This window comes from Pseudorca crassidens, chromosome 10, assembly GCF_039906515.1.
Source record: "Pseudorca crassidens isolate mPseCra1 chromosome 10, mPseCra1.hap1, whole genome shotgun sequence".
NCBI classification, from domain to species: Eukaryota; Metazoa; Chordata; class Mammalia; order Artiodactyla; family Delphinidae; genus Pseudorca; species Pseudorca crassidens.
This window is the reverse complement of record NC_090305.1, coordinates 64447866-64465625: the sequence shown is the minus strand read 5'-3', so window position 1 is coordinate 64465625 and position 17760 is coordinate 64447866. Positions and strand designations below refer to the sequence as shown.

Genomic DNA, 17760 nt, shown 5'->3' with positions numbered 1-17760 from the left:
ACCAGGGAATTCCCACTTGCTTATCTTAGAAAGTCTCCTGGAGAGGCAGGAGGTAACTGGGACTCCCCCTGGGGACATAGATGCTGGCTGGAACCATTTTTGGGAGCTCATTCTACCATGAGAACACTGGTGCTGGCAAGTACCATTTTGGAGTCCTCCCTCTAGTTTACTAGTGCCAGGGCTAACCTGCCCACCAGTAGGCTGGGACCAGCCCCAGGTTCCCCCGGGCTATGCAGCTAGCCACACCAGGACCTGGCCTTGTCCACCAAAGATTGGTACCACCACACAAGGCAAGGTCTGGCAGCCAGTGGGGGTAGGGGCCAGCCTGACCTACCAGCACACCCACAGTAGTCAGGTCAACCACAACAGAACAGCCCACATAGGGGGCATCCCTAGAGTATACAGATCTGGTGACCAAAGGGGAGTGTGTTGCTGGACCCCTTAGGATGTCTCCTACACAAGGCCACTTCTTCAAGATCAAAAACAAAACCAACCTACCTAATACATAGAAATAAATACAAAGAATTAGGCAAAATTAGGAGACAGAGGAATATATTCCAAATGAAGGAACAAGACAAAACACTAGAAGAAAAACACAGTGAAGAAGAGTTCAAGGTAATGATCATAAAGATGCAGAATGTACTCGGGAGAAGAATGGATGAACACAGTGAGAAGTTTAGTAAAGAATTAGAAAATATAGAGAAGAACCGAACAGAGCTGAAGAATATAATAAGTGAAATAAAAAATACATTAGAAGGAATCAACAGTAAATTAGATGTTACAGAGGAATGAATCAGTTAACTGGAAGACAGAGTAGTGGAAATCACCCAAGCCAAACAGAAAAAAGAAAAAAAGATTTAAAAAAATGAGGATAGTTTAAGAGACTTCTGGGACAACATCAAGCATACTAACATTTGCATTACAGGGGTCCTGGAAAGAGAAAAGAGAAAGGGGCAGAGAACTTATTTGAAGAAATAATAGCTGAGAACTTTCCTAACCTGGGGAAAAAAAAAGACATCCAAGTCAAAGAAGCACAGAGTCCCAAACAAGATGAACCCAAAGAGGTCCACACCAAGCACATTATAATTAAAACTGCAAAAATTGAAGATAGAGAATCTTAAAAGCAGCAAGGAAAAGGAACTAGTTACCTACAAGGGAACTCCCGTATGACTATGAGCTGACATTTCAGCAGAAACTTTGCAGGCCAGAGGTAGTGGCATGATATATTCAAAGCAATGAAAGGAAAAAAACCTACAACCACTCTACTCAACAAGGCTTTCACATTTGAGAGATACAGAGTTTTACAGAGAAGCAAAAGCCAAAAGAATTCAGCACCACTAAACAGGCTTTACAAGAAATGTTAAAAGGACTTTGCTAAATGGAAAAGACCACAGCTAGAAATATGAAAATTAGGAAAGGAAAAATCTTATTGGTAAAGGCAAACATACAGTAAAGGTAGTAGATCAACCACTCATAAAGCTAGTAGGAAGCTTGAAAGACAAAAGTAGTAAAATCATCTATATGTGCAATGAACAGTTAAGGGATACACAAAAATATGTAAAATATGATGTCAAAAACATTGATGTGTGGGGTGGGTAGTAAAAATTGCATTTTTAGGTTGTTAGAATGCATTTGAACTTAAGAGATCATCAACTTAAAACAGCTATATATATATAAAATAACCACATATAAAATAACCACATATATAAAATAACCATATATATGTCATTACATATGAACCTCATGGTAACCACAAACCAAAATTTGTAATAAATACGCACATACAAAAAGAGAAAGGAATCCAAACATAACACTAAAGACAGTCATCTAATCACAAGGGAAAAGAGCAAAAGAAAAAGAAAGGAAACAAAAAGAACTACAAAAACAACCAGAAAACAATGAACAAATTGCAGTAAGTACATGCCTATCGATAATTACTTTATACGGCATATATGGCCTTCAATAAATAAATGCAAATGATGTAATTGAAAAAAAATTACTATAAATGTGAATGGACTAAGTGCTCCAATAAAAAGACAAAGAGTGGCTGAATGGATACCAAAACAAGACCCATATATATGCTGCCTACAAGAGACTCATTTCAGATTTAAAGACACACATAAACTGAAATTTAGAGGACAGAAAAAGGTATTTTATGCAAATGGAAATCAAAAGAAAGCCTGGGTAGCAATACTTATATCAGACAAAATAGACTTTAAAACAAAGACTGTAACAAGAGATAAAGGATATTATATAATGATAAAGAAATTGATCCAACAAGAAGATATAACAATTATAAATATATATGCACCCAATCAAGGAGCACCTAAATACATAAAGCAAATATTAACATAAAGGGTGAAATTGACATTAATACAATAATAGTAGGGAACTTTAATACTCCATTTACATCAATGGACAGATCATCCAGATGGGAAATCAATAAGGAAATACTGGCCTTAAATGACACAATAGATCAGGTGAAATTGATAGACATATATAGAATATTCCACCAAAAGCAGCAGAATACACATTCTTTTCAAGTGCACATGGAACACTCTCCAGGACAGATCACATGCAAGGCAACAAAACAAGTCTAAATAAATTTAAAATCATATCAAGCATCTTTCCCAATCACAACAGTATGAGACTAGAAATAACTACAAGAAAAAAACTGCAAAAAACCACAAAAACGTGGAGGCTAACGAATATGCTATTAAACAACCAATGCGTCACTGAAGAAATCAAAGTGGAAATTAAAAAAAGTACCTGGAGACAAATGAAATGGAAACACATGATCTACAATCTATGGGATGCAGCAAAAGAGGTTCTAAGAGGGAAGTTTAATAGCAATACAAGCCTACTTCAGGAAACAAGAAAAACCTCAAATAAACAATCTAACCTTACACCTAAAGGAACTATAAAAAGAAGAACAAACAAAACCCAAAGTCAGTAGAAGGAAAGAAATAATAAATATCAGACCAGAAATAAATGAAATAGAGACTGAAAAAAACAATAGAAAAGATCAATGAAACTAAGAGCTGGTTCTTTGAAAAGATAAGCAAAATTGATAAACCTTTAGCCAGACGCATCAAGAGAAGGCCTAGATAAATAAAATCAGAAATGAAAGAGGCAAAGTTACAACTGACACCACAGAAATACAAAGGATTATAATAGATTACTATGAACAATTATATGCCAATAAAATGGATAACATAGAAGAAATGGATAAATTCTTAGAAATGTACACTCTCCTAAGACTGAGGAAGAAATAGAAATATAGGGACTTCCCTGGCCCTGGTGGTCCAGTGGTAAAGAATCTGCCTTACAACACAGGGCACGTGGGTTTGATCCCTGGTCAGGGAACTAAGATCCCACATGCCGCAGAGCAACTAAGCACGCACACCACAACTACTTGTGCCTCAACTAGAGCCTGCGTGCTGCAAACTACAGAGCCCACGCATTCTGGAACCCGCGCGCCACAACTAGAGAGAGAAAATCCACACGTCACAACAAGAAGCCCGTGCACCACAAAAAAGATCCTGCATGCCTCAGTGAAGATCCCGTGTGCCGCAACTAAGACCTGACACAGCCAAATAAAATAAATAAAATAAATCTTTTAAAAAAAGAAATAGAAATATGAATAGACCAATTAATTATCAGTAGTGAAATTGAATAATAAGAATAAAAGAAACCCTCCCAACAAACAAAAGTCCAAGACCAGATGGCTTCATGGGTGAATTCTACAAAACATTAAAAAAAAAATTTGGCTGTACTGTGCAGCATGCAGGATCTTAGTTCCCCAACCAGGGGTCAAACCTGGGCCCCGGCAGTGAAAGCACCAAGTCCTAACCACTGGACCACCAGGGAATTCCCTACAAAACATTTAAAGAAGAGTTAACACCTATTCTTCTCAAACTATTCCAAAAAATAAAGAATGCTTCTGAACTCATTCTAAAAAGCCTGATGCCAAAACCAAAGACATCACAAAAAAAGAAAATTACAGGCCAGTATCACTGATGAACACTGATGCAAAAATCCTCAACAAAATATTAGCAAACAGAATCCAACAATAAAATATCATACATCATGATCAAGTGGGACATATCCCAGGGATTCAAAATCAACAAATCAATCAATATGATACACAACATTAATGAACTGAAGAAAAAATCATATGATCATCTCAGTAGATGCAGAAAAAGCTTTTGACAAGTTCAGCATCCATTTATGATTAAAAAAACTCAGGGGTTTGGGATTAGCAGATGCAAACTATTATATATAGGATAGATAAACAATAAGATCCTACTGTATAGAACAGGGAACTGTAATTAATATCCTGTGATAAACCATAATGGAAAAGAATATATATGTGTATAACTGAATTGCTTTGCTGTACAGCATAAATTAACACAACACTGTAAGTCAACTGTACTTCAATAACATTAAAAAGAAAAAAAGAAAAAACCTCTCAACAAACTGGGTATAGAGGGACTATACCTCAACATAATAAAGGCTGTATATGACAAACCTACAGGCAACATCATATTCAATGTTGAAAGTCTGAAAGCATTTCCTCCAAGATCAAGAACAAGACAAAGATGCCCACTCTTGCCACTTTTATTCAATATAGTGCTGGAAGTCCTATAGTTCAATATAGTGCTGGAGGGAAGGAGGGAGAAAAAGAGAGAGGGAGGGAGTGAGAGAGGGAGAGAGGGAGGGAGGGAGGGAGGGAGGTAAGGAAGGAAGGAAGGAAGGAAGAAAGGAAGGAAGGAATGGAGAGGGGTAGGGAAGGAAGGAATGGAGAGGGGTAGGGAAGGAAGGAGGGAGGCAGGAAAAAGAAAAGAAAAAGGAAAGAGGAAGGAAGGAAGGAATGGAGGGAGGGAGGGAGGGAGGAAGAAAAGGAATCCAAATTGGAAAGAAAGAAGTGAAACTGTCACTGTATGCTGATGACAACATTTTCTGTACTTCATATAGAAAATCCTGAAGATGTCACCAAGAAACTATTAGAACTAATAACTGATTTCAGTAAAGTGCAGGGTACAGAATTAATATACAGTAATCTGTTGCATTTCTATACACTAACAGTGAACTATCAGAAAGAGAAGTTAAGAAAACAATCCCATTTACAATTGCATCAAAAATAATATTATGCCATGCTCATGGATTAGAAGAATTAATATTGTTAAAATGAACATACCCAAGGCAATCTACAGATTCAATGCAATCCCTATCAAAATACCAAAGGCATTTTTCACAGAACTAGAACAAATGATTCTAAAATTTGTATTGAAACACGAAGGACCCCAAATAGCCAAAACAGTCTTGAGAAGGAAGAATAAAGCTGAAGGTATCACACATTTCAAACTATACTACAGAGCTACAGTAATCAAAACTGTATGGTACTGGCATAAAACAGACATATAGATCAATGGAACAGAACAGAGATCCCAGAAGTGAACCTACACTTATTTGGTCAATTAATCTATGACAAAAGAGGCAAGAATATACAATGGGGAAAAGACAGCTTCTTCGATAAACGGTGTTGGGAAAACTGGACAGCTACCTGCAAAACAACTGAACTAGACAACTTTCCACACCATATACAAAAAATAAACTCAAAATGGATTAAATACTTAAATGGAAGACTTGAAACCATAAAACTCCTAGAAGAAAACATAGGCAGTAAGTTCTAAACTGGCAGTTCAATTCAGTGGGGAAAGGGTGGATATTTTAATAAATGAGGCAGGCCTAACTGGTTCACCATCTGGAGGAAAAAATACAGTATCTGCTAAAAATTCTAGCTGGATTAAAGACACATGTGTAAAAAAATAAAATAACATCTTTCAAGAAAACCCAATGGCCAACATATGGAAACAAAGAAACAACCAGCTGAGAAATGGCTGAATAAATGATGGGACATATACACCCTGGGACATGACACAGCCTTTAAAAATGGATTAGAGCTTCAGCAGAAGGTGTGGGGAAAAGAAGGCTCCAAAAATTATGTACAATGGAATCCATCTTCTGTAAAACAGAAACTCCCAAATATGGACCTGCAGATACATACAGATGCTTTATATTGGTGTAGCGAAAATAGAGAAGAAAATACCCCAGGGTATTAACGTGGGTTATTCTGGGGGAGTTACTGATACAAGAGGTAGGAGAATGAAGTCAGCAAAAAAGGAAAAGAAAAAAGTGGGAGCTGCACTTTAGCAAGGATGACTATGAGGCACACTTCTGCATTTATATGAAATAGGAGGGGTATGTATGAGGTGAGCATATGCATAAAGGAATTAAACATTTCAAAACCGTGATAATCTTGAAGCCCATGTAACATCGAGGAAAGTGTTTGTGTCAAAAGACAAAAGCAGGGCCTTCCCTGGTGGCGCAGTGGTTGAGAGTCCGCCTGCTAATGCAGGGGACACGGGTTCGTGCCCCGGTCTGGGAAGATCCCACATGCCGCGGAGCGGCTGGGCCCGTGAGCCACGGCCGCTGAGCCTGTGCGTCCGGAGGCTGTGCTCCGCAATGGGAGAGGCCACAACAGTGAGAGGCCGCGTACCACAAAAAAAAAAAAAAAAAAAAAAAAAGACAAAAGCAGGATTCTGAAGTTAACCCACATAGAGGACACACCTGACTCCAGCAAAGGAGCTGCTAAGCTGGGGTTGTCCCCACGTGATGGAGACCACAATGCCCTTGGAGTCCACAGGTCGCCTTACCATCTCGGCCTGAACTGCACCCCAGGATCGGGAGCCCCAGAGGAGACAGCAGACCTTGGGGACTCAGAAGCCACAGTGGAAAATCAGTGTCTGTTTTTTTTTTTTTAAAACAGCTTTATTGAGCTATAATTGACATATAATAACTTGCACATATTCAAAGTATACATTTTGGTAAGTCTGACATAGTATACATCTGTGAAACCATCACCACAGACAGTGCAAATATCCACCATCCCCCAAAGTTTCCTCACACTCCTTTATATCCCCTGACTCCTCCCAAATACCCTCCTCGCCAATCCTGCTGTCCTCAGGCAAACTGTGATCTACTTTCTGTTGCTACAGATTAGTTTGCATTTTCCAGAGTTTTATATAAATGGAATCTGCTATAGAATGGAGGTTTTTGTTCCCTCAAAATTCACATGTTGAACTCCTAACCTCTAAAGTAAGGAGGGGAGGGCGTTTGGGAGGTGATTAAGTCATGAGGGCACAGCCCTCACGAATGGGATCAGTGTCCTTATAAAAGAGACTACGGAGAGCTCCCTTGCCATGCCCATCATGTGAGGACACACAGCAAAAAGACAGCTGTTTGTGAACCAGGAAGCAGGACCTCACTAGACAGTGAATCTGCTGGTCCCTTGATCTTGGACTTCCCATCCTCCAGAACTGTGAGAAATAAATGTCTGTTGCTTATAAGCCACCTAGTCTTCGGTATTTTGTTACAGCAGCCTGAACAGACCAAGACAGAGCATACAGCATATACTCCTTTTTTGTCTGGCTCTTTCACTAAGCATCATTATTTTGAGATTCATTCATGTTGTATCAATATATCAGTCATTCCTTTTATTGCCAAGTATGGATGTATCACAATTTGTTATCTGTTTTATCTATTTTCTCTACCACTTATTGAGTGGCCTTGAGTAGGTCTCCTCCCCCACTCTCAGCCTTTATTTGCACATCTATAAAATGGGGATAGCCCTGCTAGCTCTTCAACCAGGCTGTTGGGAGGATCTGACAAGACTTGATATGCAATGCTCTATAAAGAACTAAGGAGAGACTTCCCTGGTGGCACAGTGGTTGAGAATCCGCCTGCCAGGGCCGGGGACACGGGTTCGAGCCCTGGTCCGGGAGGATCCCACGTGCCACGGAGCAACTAAGTCCGTGTACCACAACTACTGAGCCTGCACTCTAGAGCCTGCAAGCCACAACTACTGAAGTCTGCACACATAGAGCCCGTGCTCCAGAACAAGAGAAGCCCCCACTTGCCGCAACTAGAGAAAGCCCGTGCACAGCAACAAAGACCCAATGCAGTCAAAAACAAATACATTAAAAAAAAAAGAACCAAGGAGTGCTCTGTTTGGGATGGAGGGGGCCACACCTCTTATCTGCTAAGGCAACTGTGTCTGAACTTCTCCCCAAACCATCCCAAGAAGAGAACAGGCCCTGAAGCCCTGGAGAGCCACTGGAGGGGTATGAACAGGAGAGTGACACAATTTTGGTTTACAACTTTACAATTTCACTCTGGCTGCTCTGCTGCCTACAGACTGCAAAGTGCACAAGGGTGGAAGCGGGGGCACAAGGGTGGAAGCAGGGACACCACTTAGGAGGCCACTGTAGTGATCCAGGTTCTAAGGGATATGCTGACAGTGTGGACTAGGATGGAAGTAGAGGATAGAACTGGATTGGAAATAGAGTCAACAGAACTAGGTCATGGCTTAGCTGATGGAGATGATGATGATGAGTAACTTTCATCCCTTCCTCCCTCTAAAACCCAGCACTGGGTTCCTGACTAAACCACTGGGAAGATGAGAGATACACTATAAGGATGGGGAAAACTAAGGGCTGACCAGGTTTGAGGTTCCACTTTGGACATGGTCATACTGGGACATATTCAAGTGCATACGTGAATCTGTGCTGGCCCAGAGATAAGACTCCAGATGCCTTCCTCACATATGGAAAGGGCAGTATCAGCTAGGGAGGGCTCACTCTGAGCTCTGAGGCCTCTTTATATTTGGAAGTTAGAAAGAGGTGGAAGTGGGAAGTACCGGAGTGGAGAGAAGAGATGATCATGATCTCTGAGACAAGAAGAGGTGAGCATCTCCAGGCAAGGGAGAGAGGGAAAGTGAGGGGCTTGTAAGGGCACAGACCAGGCCCACTCTGGTAATATCAATCTCTGTTAATGGTGCAAGAATATCCCTAACCACAAGAATCCAACCTTCTAAGAGAAGTGGGTACCCACCCTCAGGAGGCCCCCAGGCAAGTGAAAAAACTGAATAAGAAATTTAAAATCATCCTTCAAATAACAGGCCCAGATGGCTTCACTGGTGAATTGTATCAAATATTTTAAAAAATAATACTAATTCTTCACAAACTCTTAGAGAAATAAGTAGGAAACACTTCACTCATTCTATAAGGCCAGTATCAAAGGCCAAAGACATCACAAGAAAAGAGAACTACAGAAAATAGCTCTCTAGTGAACACAGATGCAGAAACTACTCCTAAAAAATCAGCAAACCATCCAGCAACATAAAAAGGATTACACACCATTACTAAGTGAGATTTATCGCAGGAATTCAATGTTGGGTCAGCATCTTGAAAATCAATATTATATACATATTAACAGCTTAAAGGACAAAAACCACATGATGATCTCAATAGGTACAGGAAAAGCATTTGATAAAACCTAACACCCATTCATGACAAAAACTTCTTCAGGGCTTCCCTGGTGGCGCGGTGGTTGAGAGTCCGCCTGCCGATGCAGAGGACACGGGTTCGTGCCCTGGTCCGGGAAGATCCCACATGCCGCGGAGCGGCTGGGCCCATGAGCCATGGCTGCTGAGCCTGCGCATCTGGAGCCTGTGCTCCGCAACGGGAGAGGCCACAACAGTGAGAGGCCCGCGTACCGCAAACAAACAAACAAACAAAAAAAACTTCTTCAACTTGAAAAAAGACATTGATAAAAAATCCACAGCTTAACATATTTAACGGTGAAGGACTAAATGTTTAATGTTTTCCTCCCTCAGACTGAGAACAAGGCAAGAATGTCCACTTGTGCAACTTCTACACAACATTGTACTGGAGGTTCTTTTTTTTTTTGGCCAGGCCACGCAGCTTTCAGGATCTCAGTTCTGCAACCAGGGATTGAACCTGGGCCACAGCAAGTCCTAACCACTAGGTCACCAAGGAACTCCCTGTACTGGAGATTCTAGCCAGTGCAACAAAGCAGGAAAAAATTAAAGGCTTCCAGATTGGAAAGAAAAAAGGTGAAACTGTCTTTATTCACAGATGACACATCATGCGTGTAGAAAATCCCAAGGAATACACATATACAATTTTTTTTTTTTTTTTTTTTTTTTTTTTTGTGGTACGCGGGCCTCTCACTGCTGTGGCCTCTTCCGTTGCGGAGCACAGGCTCCAGACGCGCAGGCCCAGCGGCCATGGCCCACGGGCCCAGCCGCTCCGTGGCATGTGGGATCCTCCCGGACCGGGGCACGAACCCGTGTCCCCTGCATCGGCAGGTGGACTCTCAGCCACTGCGCCACCAGGGAAGCCCTACAATTTTTGTTTTTAAAAGATAAAATCTAATAGGGAGTTCCCTGGGAGTCTAGTGGTTAGGTTTCGGCACTTTCACTGCTATGGCCCGGGTTCAATCCCTGGTTGGGGAACATCCCTCAAGCCACGTGGCACAGCCAAAAAACAAAAAGAAAAGAAAAACTAATAGATAAGTTTAGCAAGGTCACAGGATATAAGATCAATATACAAAAAAACAACGGTATTTCTATATACTAGCACCAAAAAAAACCCCAAATTAAAATTAAGCAAGCACTTCCATCCACAACAGCATAAAAACAAAAATACTTAGGATCAATTTAACAGAAGGAAGTACAACACTCATACAACAAAAATGGCAAAATATTGCTAAGAGAAACAGAGGAAGATCTAAACAAATGACATCCCATGTTCATGGATTGGAAGACTTTGTATTGTCAGTATGGTAATTCTCCCCAAATGAACTATAAATTCAACACAATATCTATTAAAAACCCAGAAAACTTTCTGTAGAAATTGACAAGCTGACCTATAAAAGCTATATGGGAATGCAAAGTACCTAAAATATTCAACAGAATTTTTAAAAAGAACAAAGTTGGAGAACTTACATTATCTAATTTTAAGACTTACTTTAAAGCTGGAAAACTCAGTAGCATACAATCAGTGTGGTATTGGCTCATGGACAGGCATAGAGATCAATGAAACAGAATTGAGAGTCTAGAAGTAGAAGTAAACACTTATATTTATGGTTAACTGATTTCAACAAAGGTACCAAAGCAATTCAATGGAGGAAGAGATAGCCTTTACAACAAATGTGCTGGGACAAATGGATACCCACGCACAAAAAAAGATGAATTCTAAAATTAACTCAAATGGATTATACACCTACACAAGAGCTAAAATTATAAAACTTCTAGAAGAATTTCTTCATGACCTTGGGTTGGGCAAAAGCTCTTAAGATACGACACCAAAAGCACAATCCATAAAAGAAATAACTGATAAAACTAAACTTAATCAAAATTAAAAACTTCTACAACATTATTAAGACACTATTAGGAAAATAAAAAGACAAGCCACAGACTGGGAGAAAATATTTGCAAATCATTTATCTGATAAAGAATTTGTATCCAGAATATGTGAAGAATTCTTTAACTCAATAAGACATATGACCCAATTTAAAAATGGGGAAGTTTTCAGTAGATATTTTACTACAGATAGACAAATGGCTAACAAGAACATGAAAAGATGCTCAAAAACCATTAGTTGTTAGAGAAATGCAAATTGTCAGTTTCTTAAAAGGTTAAACATAAACTTACCGTACGTATGACCCAGCAATTCCATTCCTAGGAATATATTCGAGGAATGAAAATATATGTCACACAAAAACTTGTACATGATAGCAGTACTATTCATAAAAGCCCTAAACTGGAAACAATCTAAATATTCATCAACTGATAAAAAAAAAAGGATAAATAAAATGTGGTATATCCATACAGTGGAATACTATTCAGGAACAATAAAATAAAAAGAACAAACTACTGATATATTCTATGACATGAATGAATTTCAGAAACATTATTCTAAGGAAAGAAGCCAGACACAGAAGACCACATATTGTATGATTCCATTTATATGAAACATCTAGAACAGGGAAATCTATAGAGACAGAAAGCAAAATGGTGGTTGCCCAAGGACAGGGGTGAGAATGGGGACTGTGTATGGGCACGAGGAAACTTTATGGATTGATGAAAATAGTATAAAATGGGGTAGTGGTAATGGTTGCACAACTCTGCACATTTACTACAAACTACTGAACTGCACTTACAATGAGTGAATGTTAAGGTATGTAAATTATACCTCAATAAAATGGTAAAAAAAAAAAACCAACAGTGATGCAAAACAAAGGGAAACTAGGAAGCATGATTAGGTGAACTTTGAATCTGGCTATACCTGACCTCAAGTTCGTCAAGAAACATAATGGTTGTGTCTCTTCCATGTGTCTGGTGTTGGTACACAATAGTGGAGACTCTTAAGGAGCTCACCATCTAGTGGGTGAGACAGGCAAACAGGCCACTGCCCTGCTGGGATACAGTCAGGGACAAGCATGGAGGAGAAGTACTAGGCTGACCAGAGATGCCAGACCACAGCAGCCTTCTATGCCATGCTAGGTAGTTTGGGTTTTTATCCTGAACTGCAAACCTAGAAAAAGAGAATTAAATAGGGAACTGAGCTCCGTTAGAGGAAAACATCTGTGTATCACTAGAGATGAAATAGGAAACAGTAAGCCTGGGATAATTTCTGTAAGAACTGTGAGATTCCCTTGCCATTTTTCCATTGGGTAATGTTATGTTATTGTGAGCAGCAGTAAAAACCAGTACTGTTGATCTTTGGGGTGAAGAGGAGTGGGCTCTGCTGCTAGTTGGGAAAGCAGAGTTCAAAGAACATGGAAAGAAATGGAAAGTCAAGCAGATGAGTCTAGCTAAAGTTCACTGGTCCACTCTCTACCCATGAGCTCTTTGGTTCTGAGCAAAGAGCTCTACCCATGAGCTCTTTGGTTCTGAGCAAAGGGGTGTAGGTTCATGGAAAGGGTTGTTATTACTTTAGAGGCATTTGACCTTTCTCCCACAGTAGAGTCCACAGATAATCTGGTTTCCTCTTTTTCAACACAAAGGTACCTGTTTCCATAATCCAAACAGGGTTCTTCTCTTTCTCTCGCTGCTCAGTCTGCTTCTCGAAGGCCATCACAGTACTGGGCAGCAGACCTCCACACTCGGGGCATGGAGGCTGGATGAATCAGCTGCTCCAGAGGACGAAGACACTGCTTTCCTCAGGTGAACTGGACTGTGAATGTGGAGATCTGGTCTCAATTCTTGACGATACTACCAATTAGTTGATGAATCAGGTCAGTTACTCAGCCCTTCTGAGAAAATTTATGTTAAAATGAGCTATGTCACCTATTGCACAGAGGTTACTAAGAGGACCAAGTGAGAATCAACAGTGTTTATATGTGAAACATGCTAAGGGGGTGTATGTGGGAGTGACACACCCTTCCAAAAACGTTTTTAAAAAGTTATCATCCAGGGCTTCCCTGGTGGCGCAGGGGATAAGAATCTGCCTGCCAATGCAGCGGACATGGGTTCGATCCCTGGTCTGGGAACATCCCACATGCCGCGGAGCAACTAAGCCTGTGAGCCACAACGACTGAGTCTGCGCTCTAGAGCCCGTGTGCCACAACTAACTGAAACCCGTGTGCCTACAGCCCATGCTCCACAACAAAAGAAGCCACCGCAACGCGAAGCCCGCGCACTGCAACGAAGAGTAGCCCCTGCTCGCCGCAACTAGAGAAAGGCCATGTGCAGTGACGAAGACCCAACACAGCCACACACACAAAAAAAGTTGTCATCCAAGAGTACAACCATTACCCACTGGATGAGGCTGACCATAAACTGACTTTTGGAAAAGTGTGCATGAAGAGCTTCCTAAAATCCACCACCACAGTAACCAGGATGCAGTCTTAGGAAGGCAGATCTGGAAGAGGAAACTAAACACTGGAGTCTGGTTCTCACACTGGGATGAGCATACCAACCATGGTGGAAACTTGCCTGCACAAGGGCCTGAGCTGCACCCCAGCCCTAGGGAATTGGTCTCTGGGGAGGGTTCTACAAGTCAATCTGTGGTTTAAAAAATTTCCAGTGACTTTTATGTGCACCAAAGCTAAGCACCTCTGGCTTGGAGGTATAAAAAAGGAGCTGGGGGTTTTGGCTCCAGGTGGTCACAGGCAGTCACATTCCACTTAGGAACTCTAGGAGTTTTATGGCAGGGAGTGAAGAAAGGGGGAAATCCAAGAGAAGTGGTGATCCAGACAGGAGCAAATATGCAACACGCTCAGGAAGTCTTTTGCATATATTTTTCATCAGAACCCATTCTTATAAAATATACACGTCTCTCCAAAGACTACTTTTGCCATGCTGTTGGGCTTTTTCCTTATTTTCACAGAAATATTTTCACTTTGTCCAATATTTTTTCACTGAATTACGATAAAAATATGATTTACCTCTAATTAAAAAAAAATAAAATCAGGAAAGGGCAAGAAGATATTAGGAGTGTACTCTTTATTTCTCTTTGGTTTCTTAACACAAAAGACATGCGTTCTATAAATAAAAGGAATTAAGATTTTTCTGGGAAACAATAAATTGGGGGGAGGGGGAATCGGAATTCCTACCTACTCACATCTCTGTGGCCAAGTCAAAAGGCTGGACTTCAGCTCCCATCCTGGCTTTGCTCTCGGATGAAACCCAGAAGAGAAGGTTCCTTGTGTTATCTAAGGGGAAATACCCTAGGACAGCGAATGCCACAGTCCTCTGCTCAGAGCTGGGCCGGACCCCAAGGTTCACTGTCCACAGTATCTGCCCTATACCCTTTTCACAATACCTATGGGTGGCATCTCTTCTTTTCATGGTTTTACTGGAAAGGCTCCAACATCAAAGGGTCAGACCAGCCACCTGTAAACAGTCATCGCCGTCAGACTGAGGAACCAACTGTGGAGAGTGTGAAAATGTTAGTGTTTGCTCACTTGTGCTCAGAGCCCAGATCAAGGCACTGGCTTCACCTTACTTGGAAACACTGACCCCAGGTGGAGCAGTGTAACTTCTACACCAGGAGGTGGGAGTAGATGTAGGAAGGCTATCACAAGAGCAGCAGATCATGGGAAAATGATCTCTCAACCCCAATGGCAAAATCTGGGTCAGCATCCTAAGGACCTGGTGAGGTCCACTGGTTGATTCTTAACACATTCACAACCCAGGTTTGTCAGTGCTGTTGCAAATTCACAAAAGAAAGGGGCTTATAATAAGAAGACAAGCACTGATAACTCATCTCTAACAGGAATAACAGACCCCACCCTCCTTCCAAGTCTACCTCTAACAGGCAAACCGACAGGGAGCGAGAAATGCCAGAGCTCTACCACAAGCCCAGGCTCAACTATATCAGATTGTTAAGTCTTTTAAAATAAAAACATCATTTTCAAGTGCTTTTAGCAGAGGCCCAGCTCCTAAGTGGCAGGTAACAAAGGTACTTCCCTCTGGAAACATGGCGATTGCACACACTGGTAAACCTCACAGTCCCAGGGTAGGAGAGACGTCTCAGGTGTCACATGGTGCCTTTCTGAACAGGCTTCCAGGACACCCAGGCAGGCAGCGATGGGCAGACCAACCAAGTAGAGATTGGGACCCTGAGACCCAATCTTGCATTGGAAATGTATCCTCTTTTAGTCTCTACTGGAAGAATTTTGGAAAACCAAATTTTGGCAGCAGCAGTTGAAGGACAGCTCCACTGCCCAGTGCACTGGTAAGAGAAGAGTCCTCCTGTTGGGGTCCCACTGTGCAGCATCAAGGTCCCATCCAGGGAGGAGGAAGGAGGAGCATGGAGTCTCTTCAAGAGGTCATTAGCTAAGATCATAGGAAGAAATATAAAATCTGTTCTTTGCAGCAGCAAGAGATTCTTTCAGCTTTTAGTTCTTTACGTCATAAAGCCAGCTTTGCTAGAATATAAAGGTCCACCTTGCTGGTCAGTCTGCCAAGGGCTGGAGGGGAGACCAGACCCCTGGAATTGGCGAGTGGATGGAGGAGCAGCGGACTGGCAGGGTAGATATGGTTACTGGATCAAGCCAGCCGTGGCTGGTGGAAGGACCAAGTCTCTGGTTAGGTTCTAGAGGTACAAATGGTCAATGTACCTCAGAAGCATCACGATGAAGAAAACTATCCAAGAATGATAGATGGGCAAATGAGAATCTGGCCAGACCTGCTGTTTCCTGCTGGTCAAATAAGGAAGGAATGAAAGTGGGGTGGGAATCTGCATGAGTGCCATGGTGGCAGTGGGAGATAACCACAGGGGCATCTGGAGCCTCCAGCGACAAGCTGGGAGCTTCCACCTAGAAGAGTGGCAATAACTTAGCCAACTCGCTAAGCCTACGATTAAAAAAGTCCTCTGATAGTGGGTGTGAAGACAAACCCCACGAGCACCTTGCTACAGGACTGGTCGAGTGCGCACTGATTCCGGACACACAGGGGCTCAGAGGGAACCCCGAGTGCCATGCGAGGCCTTAGGACCCTGGGATCCGAATGTGGGAGCGGATACCACCCTTTTCACGTTGGGTGGTTTTCCATTTAAACACATATTTGCCTCTAGTGTCTTTTATGTTTTCTTCTTGCAAAAAAATGTTCACTTTAAAAAATTATTTTTCTTTTCAGTTTCTTTCAAGTGTTTCTTTAACTTTCCTTCAGTTTCTTTCAAGTATCTTTTATCCTCTCCCTCTGTTTCTCCTGAACAAGATGAAAAAGACCTCGCTGAAATCCCAAAATTAGACACAGGAAAAGTTTCTGTTCTTCGTGCTTACTCAGCAATGCAGACAAAATTCTCGGTGCGCTCAGATGGAAGGAGGAGGTGCGTGTGTGCAACCAGCACTGCCATGGCTGCAGCCTCGCAGTGAGGACAACCCGGCCTGTGTCCCTCCTCTCCCACCCACACCCCACAGTTTCCAACACGCTTGGCCACTGAAGCCACCCCATCGCAAACTGGCCACAACACACCTGGCAAGCAGTAGGCAAGGAGTGTCAGATGGAAGACACTCTGCAGATGGGCGACCCACAGAGCTGTGGCAGGTGGGAGCTGGGCTTGGATGGAGCCTGTGGACATGTGGACCAGCAAAGCAGTCCTGTGTCACCAGCTGCGGGACCCAGAGGGGCTTCTGTCCCACGCTGTGCATCTTGATGACCTAGGCCTGAAGGTCACAAGGGCTGCACAGGGAGGGAGGACTTAAGCACCTGGAAAACTGTACCTCTGGCGAGCTCACATTTCACCCTGTCTTCTGGTCCACCACCTCTTCCGAGGGGGACTAACCCTGGAAGGAAGTGCCTGTATTTGTACCAGATCCCTACTCCACCACATCCCACCCTTCGCCTTAGATGGTGAGGAGAGGGATGCAGCCCACACCGACCCCTCCCTCGTGACATGCCATGGGGGCCATAAACGTCCAGCGGTCCGTGTCTGGGTCGTACATCTCCACCGAGCTCAGGTTCGACTGTCCGTCGTAGCCCCCCACGGCGTAGAGCCGCCCACAGCTGGCCACCAGGGAGACCCGGCTCCGGCGTGTGTGCATGGGGACTATCAGGCACCACTGGTCCGCCACAGAGCTGTACACCTCGGCGCTGCTGAGGAAGCCCGAGCCGTCGTAGCCCCCGCACACAAACATCTTGCTTCCCAGGGATGCAGCTCCGTGCCGGCAGCGCTTGTTGAGCATGCTGGCCGCCGGGTGCCAGGTGGCTGTGTGGTGGTTGTAGTGCTCCACCTGCAGCGGGGAGACAGGTGCAGGTTCAGTCAAAGCCAAAGCTTGGTCACCGGTGGCCCACCTGGCATCAGGCCCCAGGGGGAGGCCTGGGGACAAGGAGCTCTGCCAGTGTGTGCTCTGCCCCGGATGCCCAGTTTCCTCAGCTGCGCA

General features: G+C 42.7%; 1 protein-coding gene across 6 annotated transcripts in view; it reads right to left on the bottom strand.

Moving 5' to 3' along the window:
* LOC137232329 (kelch-like protein 18) overlaps positions 1-17760 on the bottom strand; it is a 50144-nt gene that overhangs the window by 5539 nt on the left and 26845 nt on the right. For 3 of the 6 annotated variants that reach the window (XR_010946970.1, XR_010946968.1, XR_010946969.1), the window contains exons 10-11: positions 12941-17610; positions 10896-10982 (exon numbers count right to left, since the gene is read on the bottom strand). Coding sequence is in view for 3 of the 6 variants with exons in the window: in XM_067754061.1 (XP_067610162.1) it covers positions 17224-17610 (387 nt within the window). In the remaining 3 variants the exon portion in view is untranslated. Of the gene's footprint in view, positions 1-10895; positions 10983-12940; positions 17611-17760 lie in introns of those variants that run through there. The other 3 variants (XM_067754061.1, XM_067754060.1, XM_067754063.1) reach the window with 1 other exon arrangement.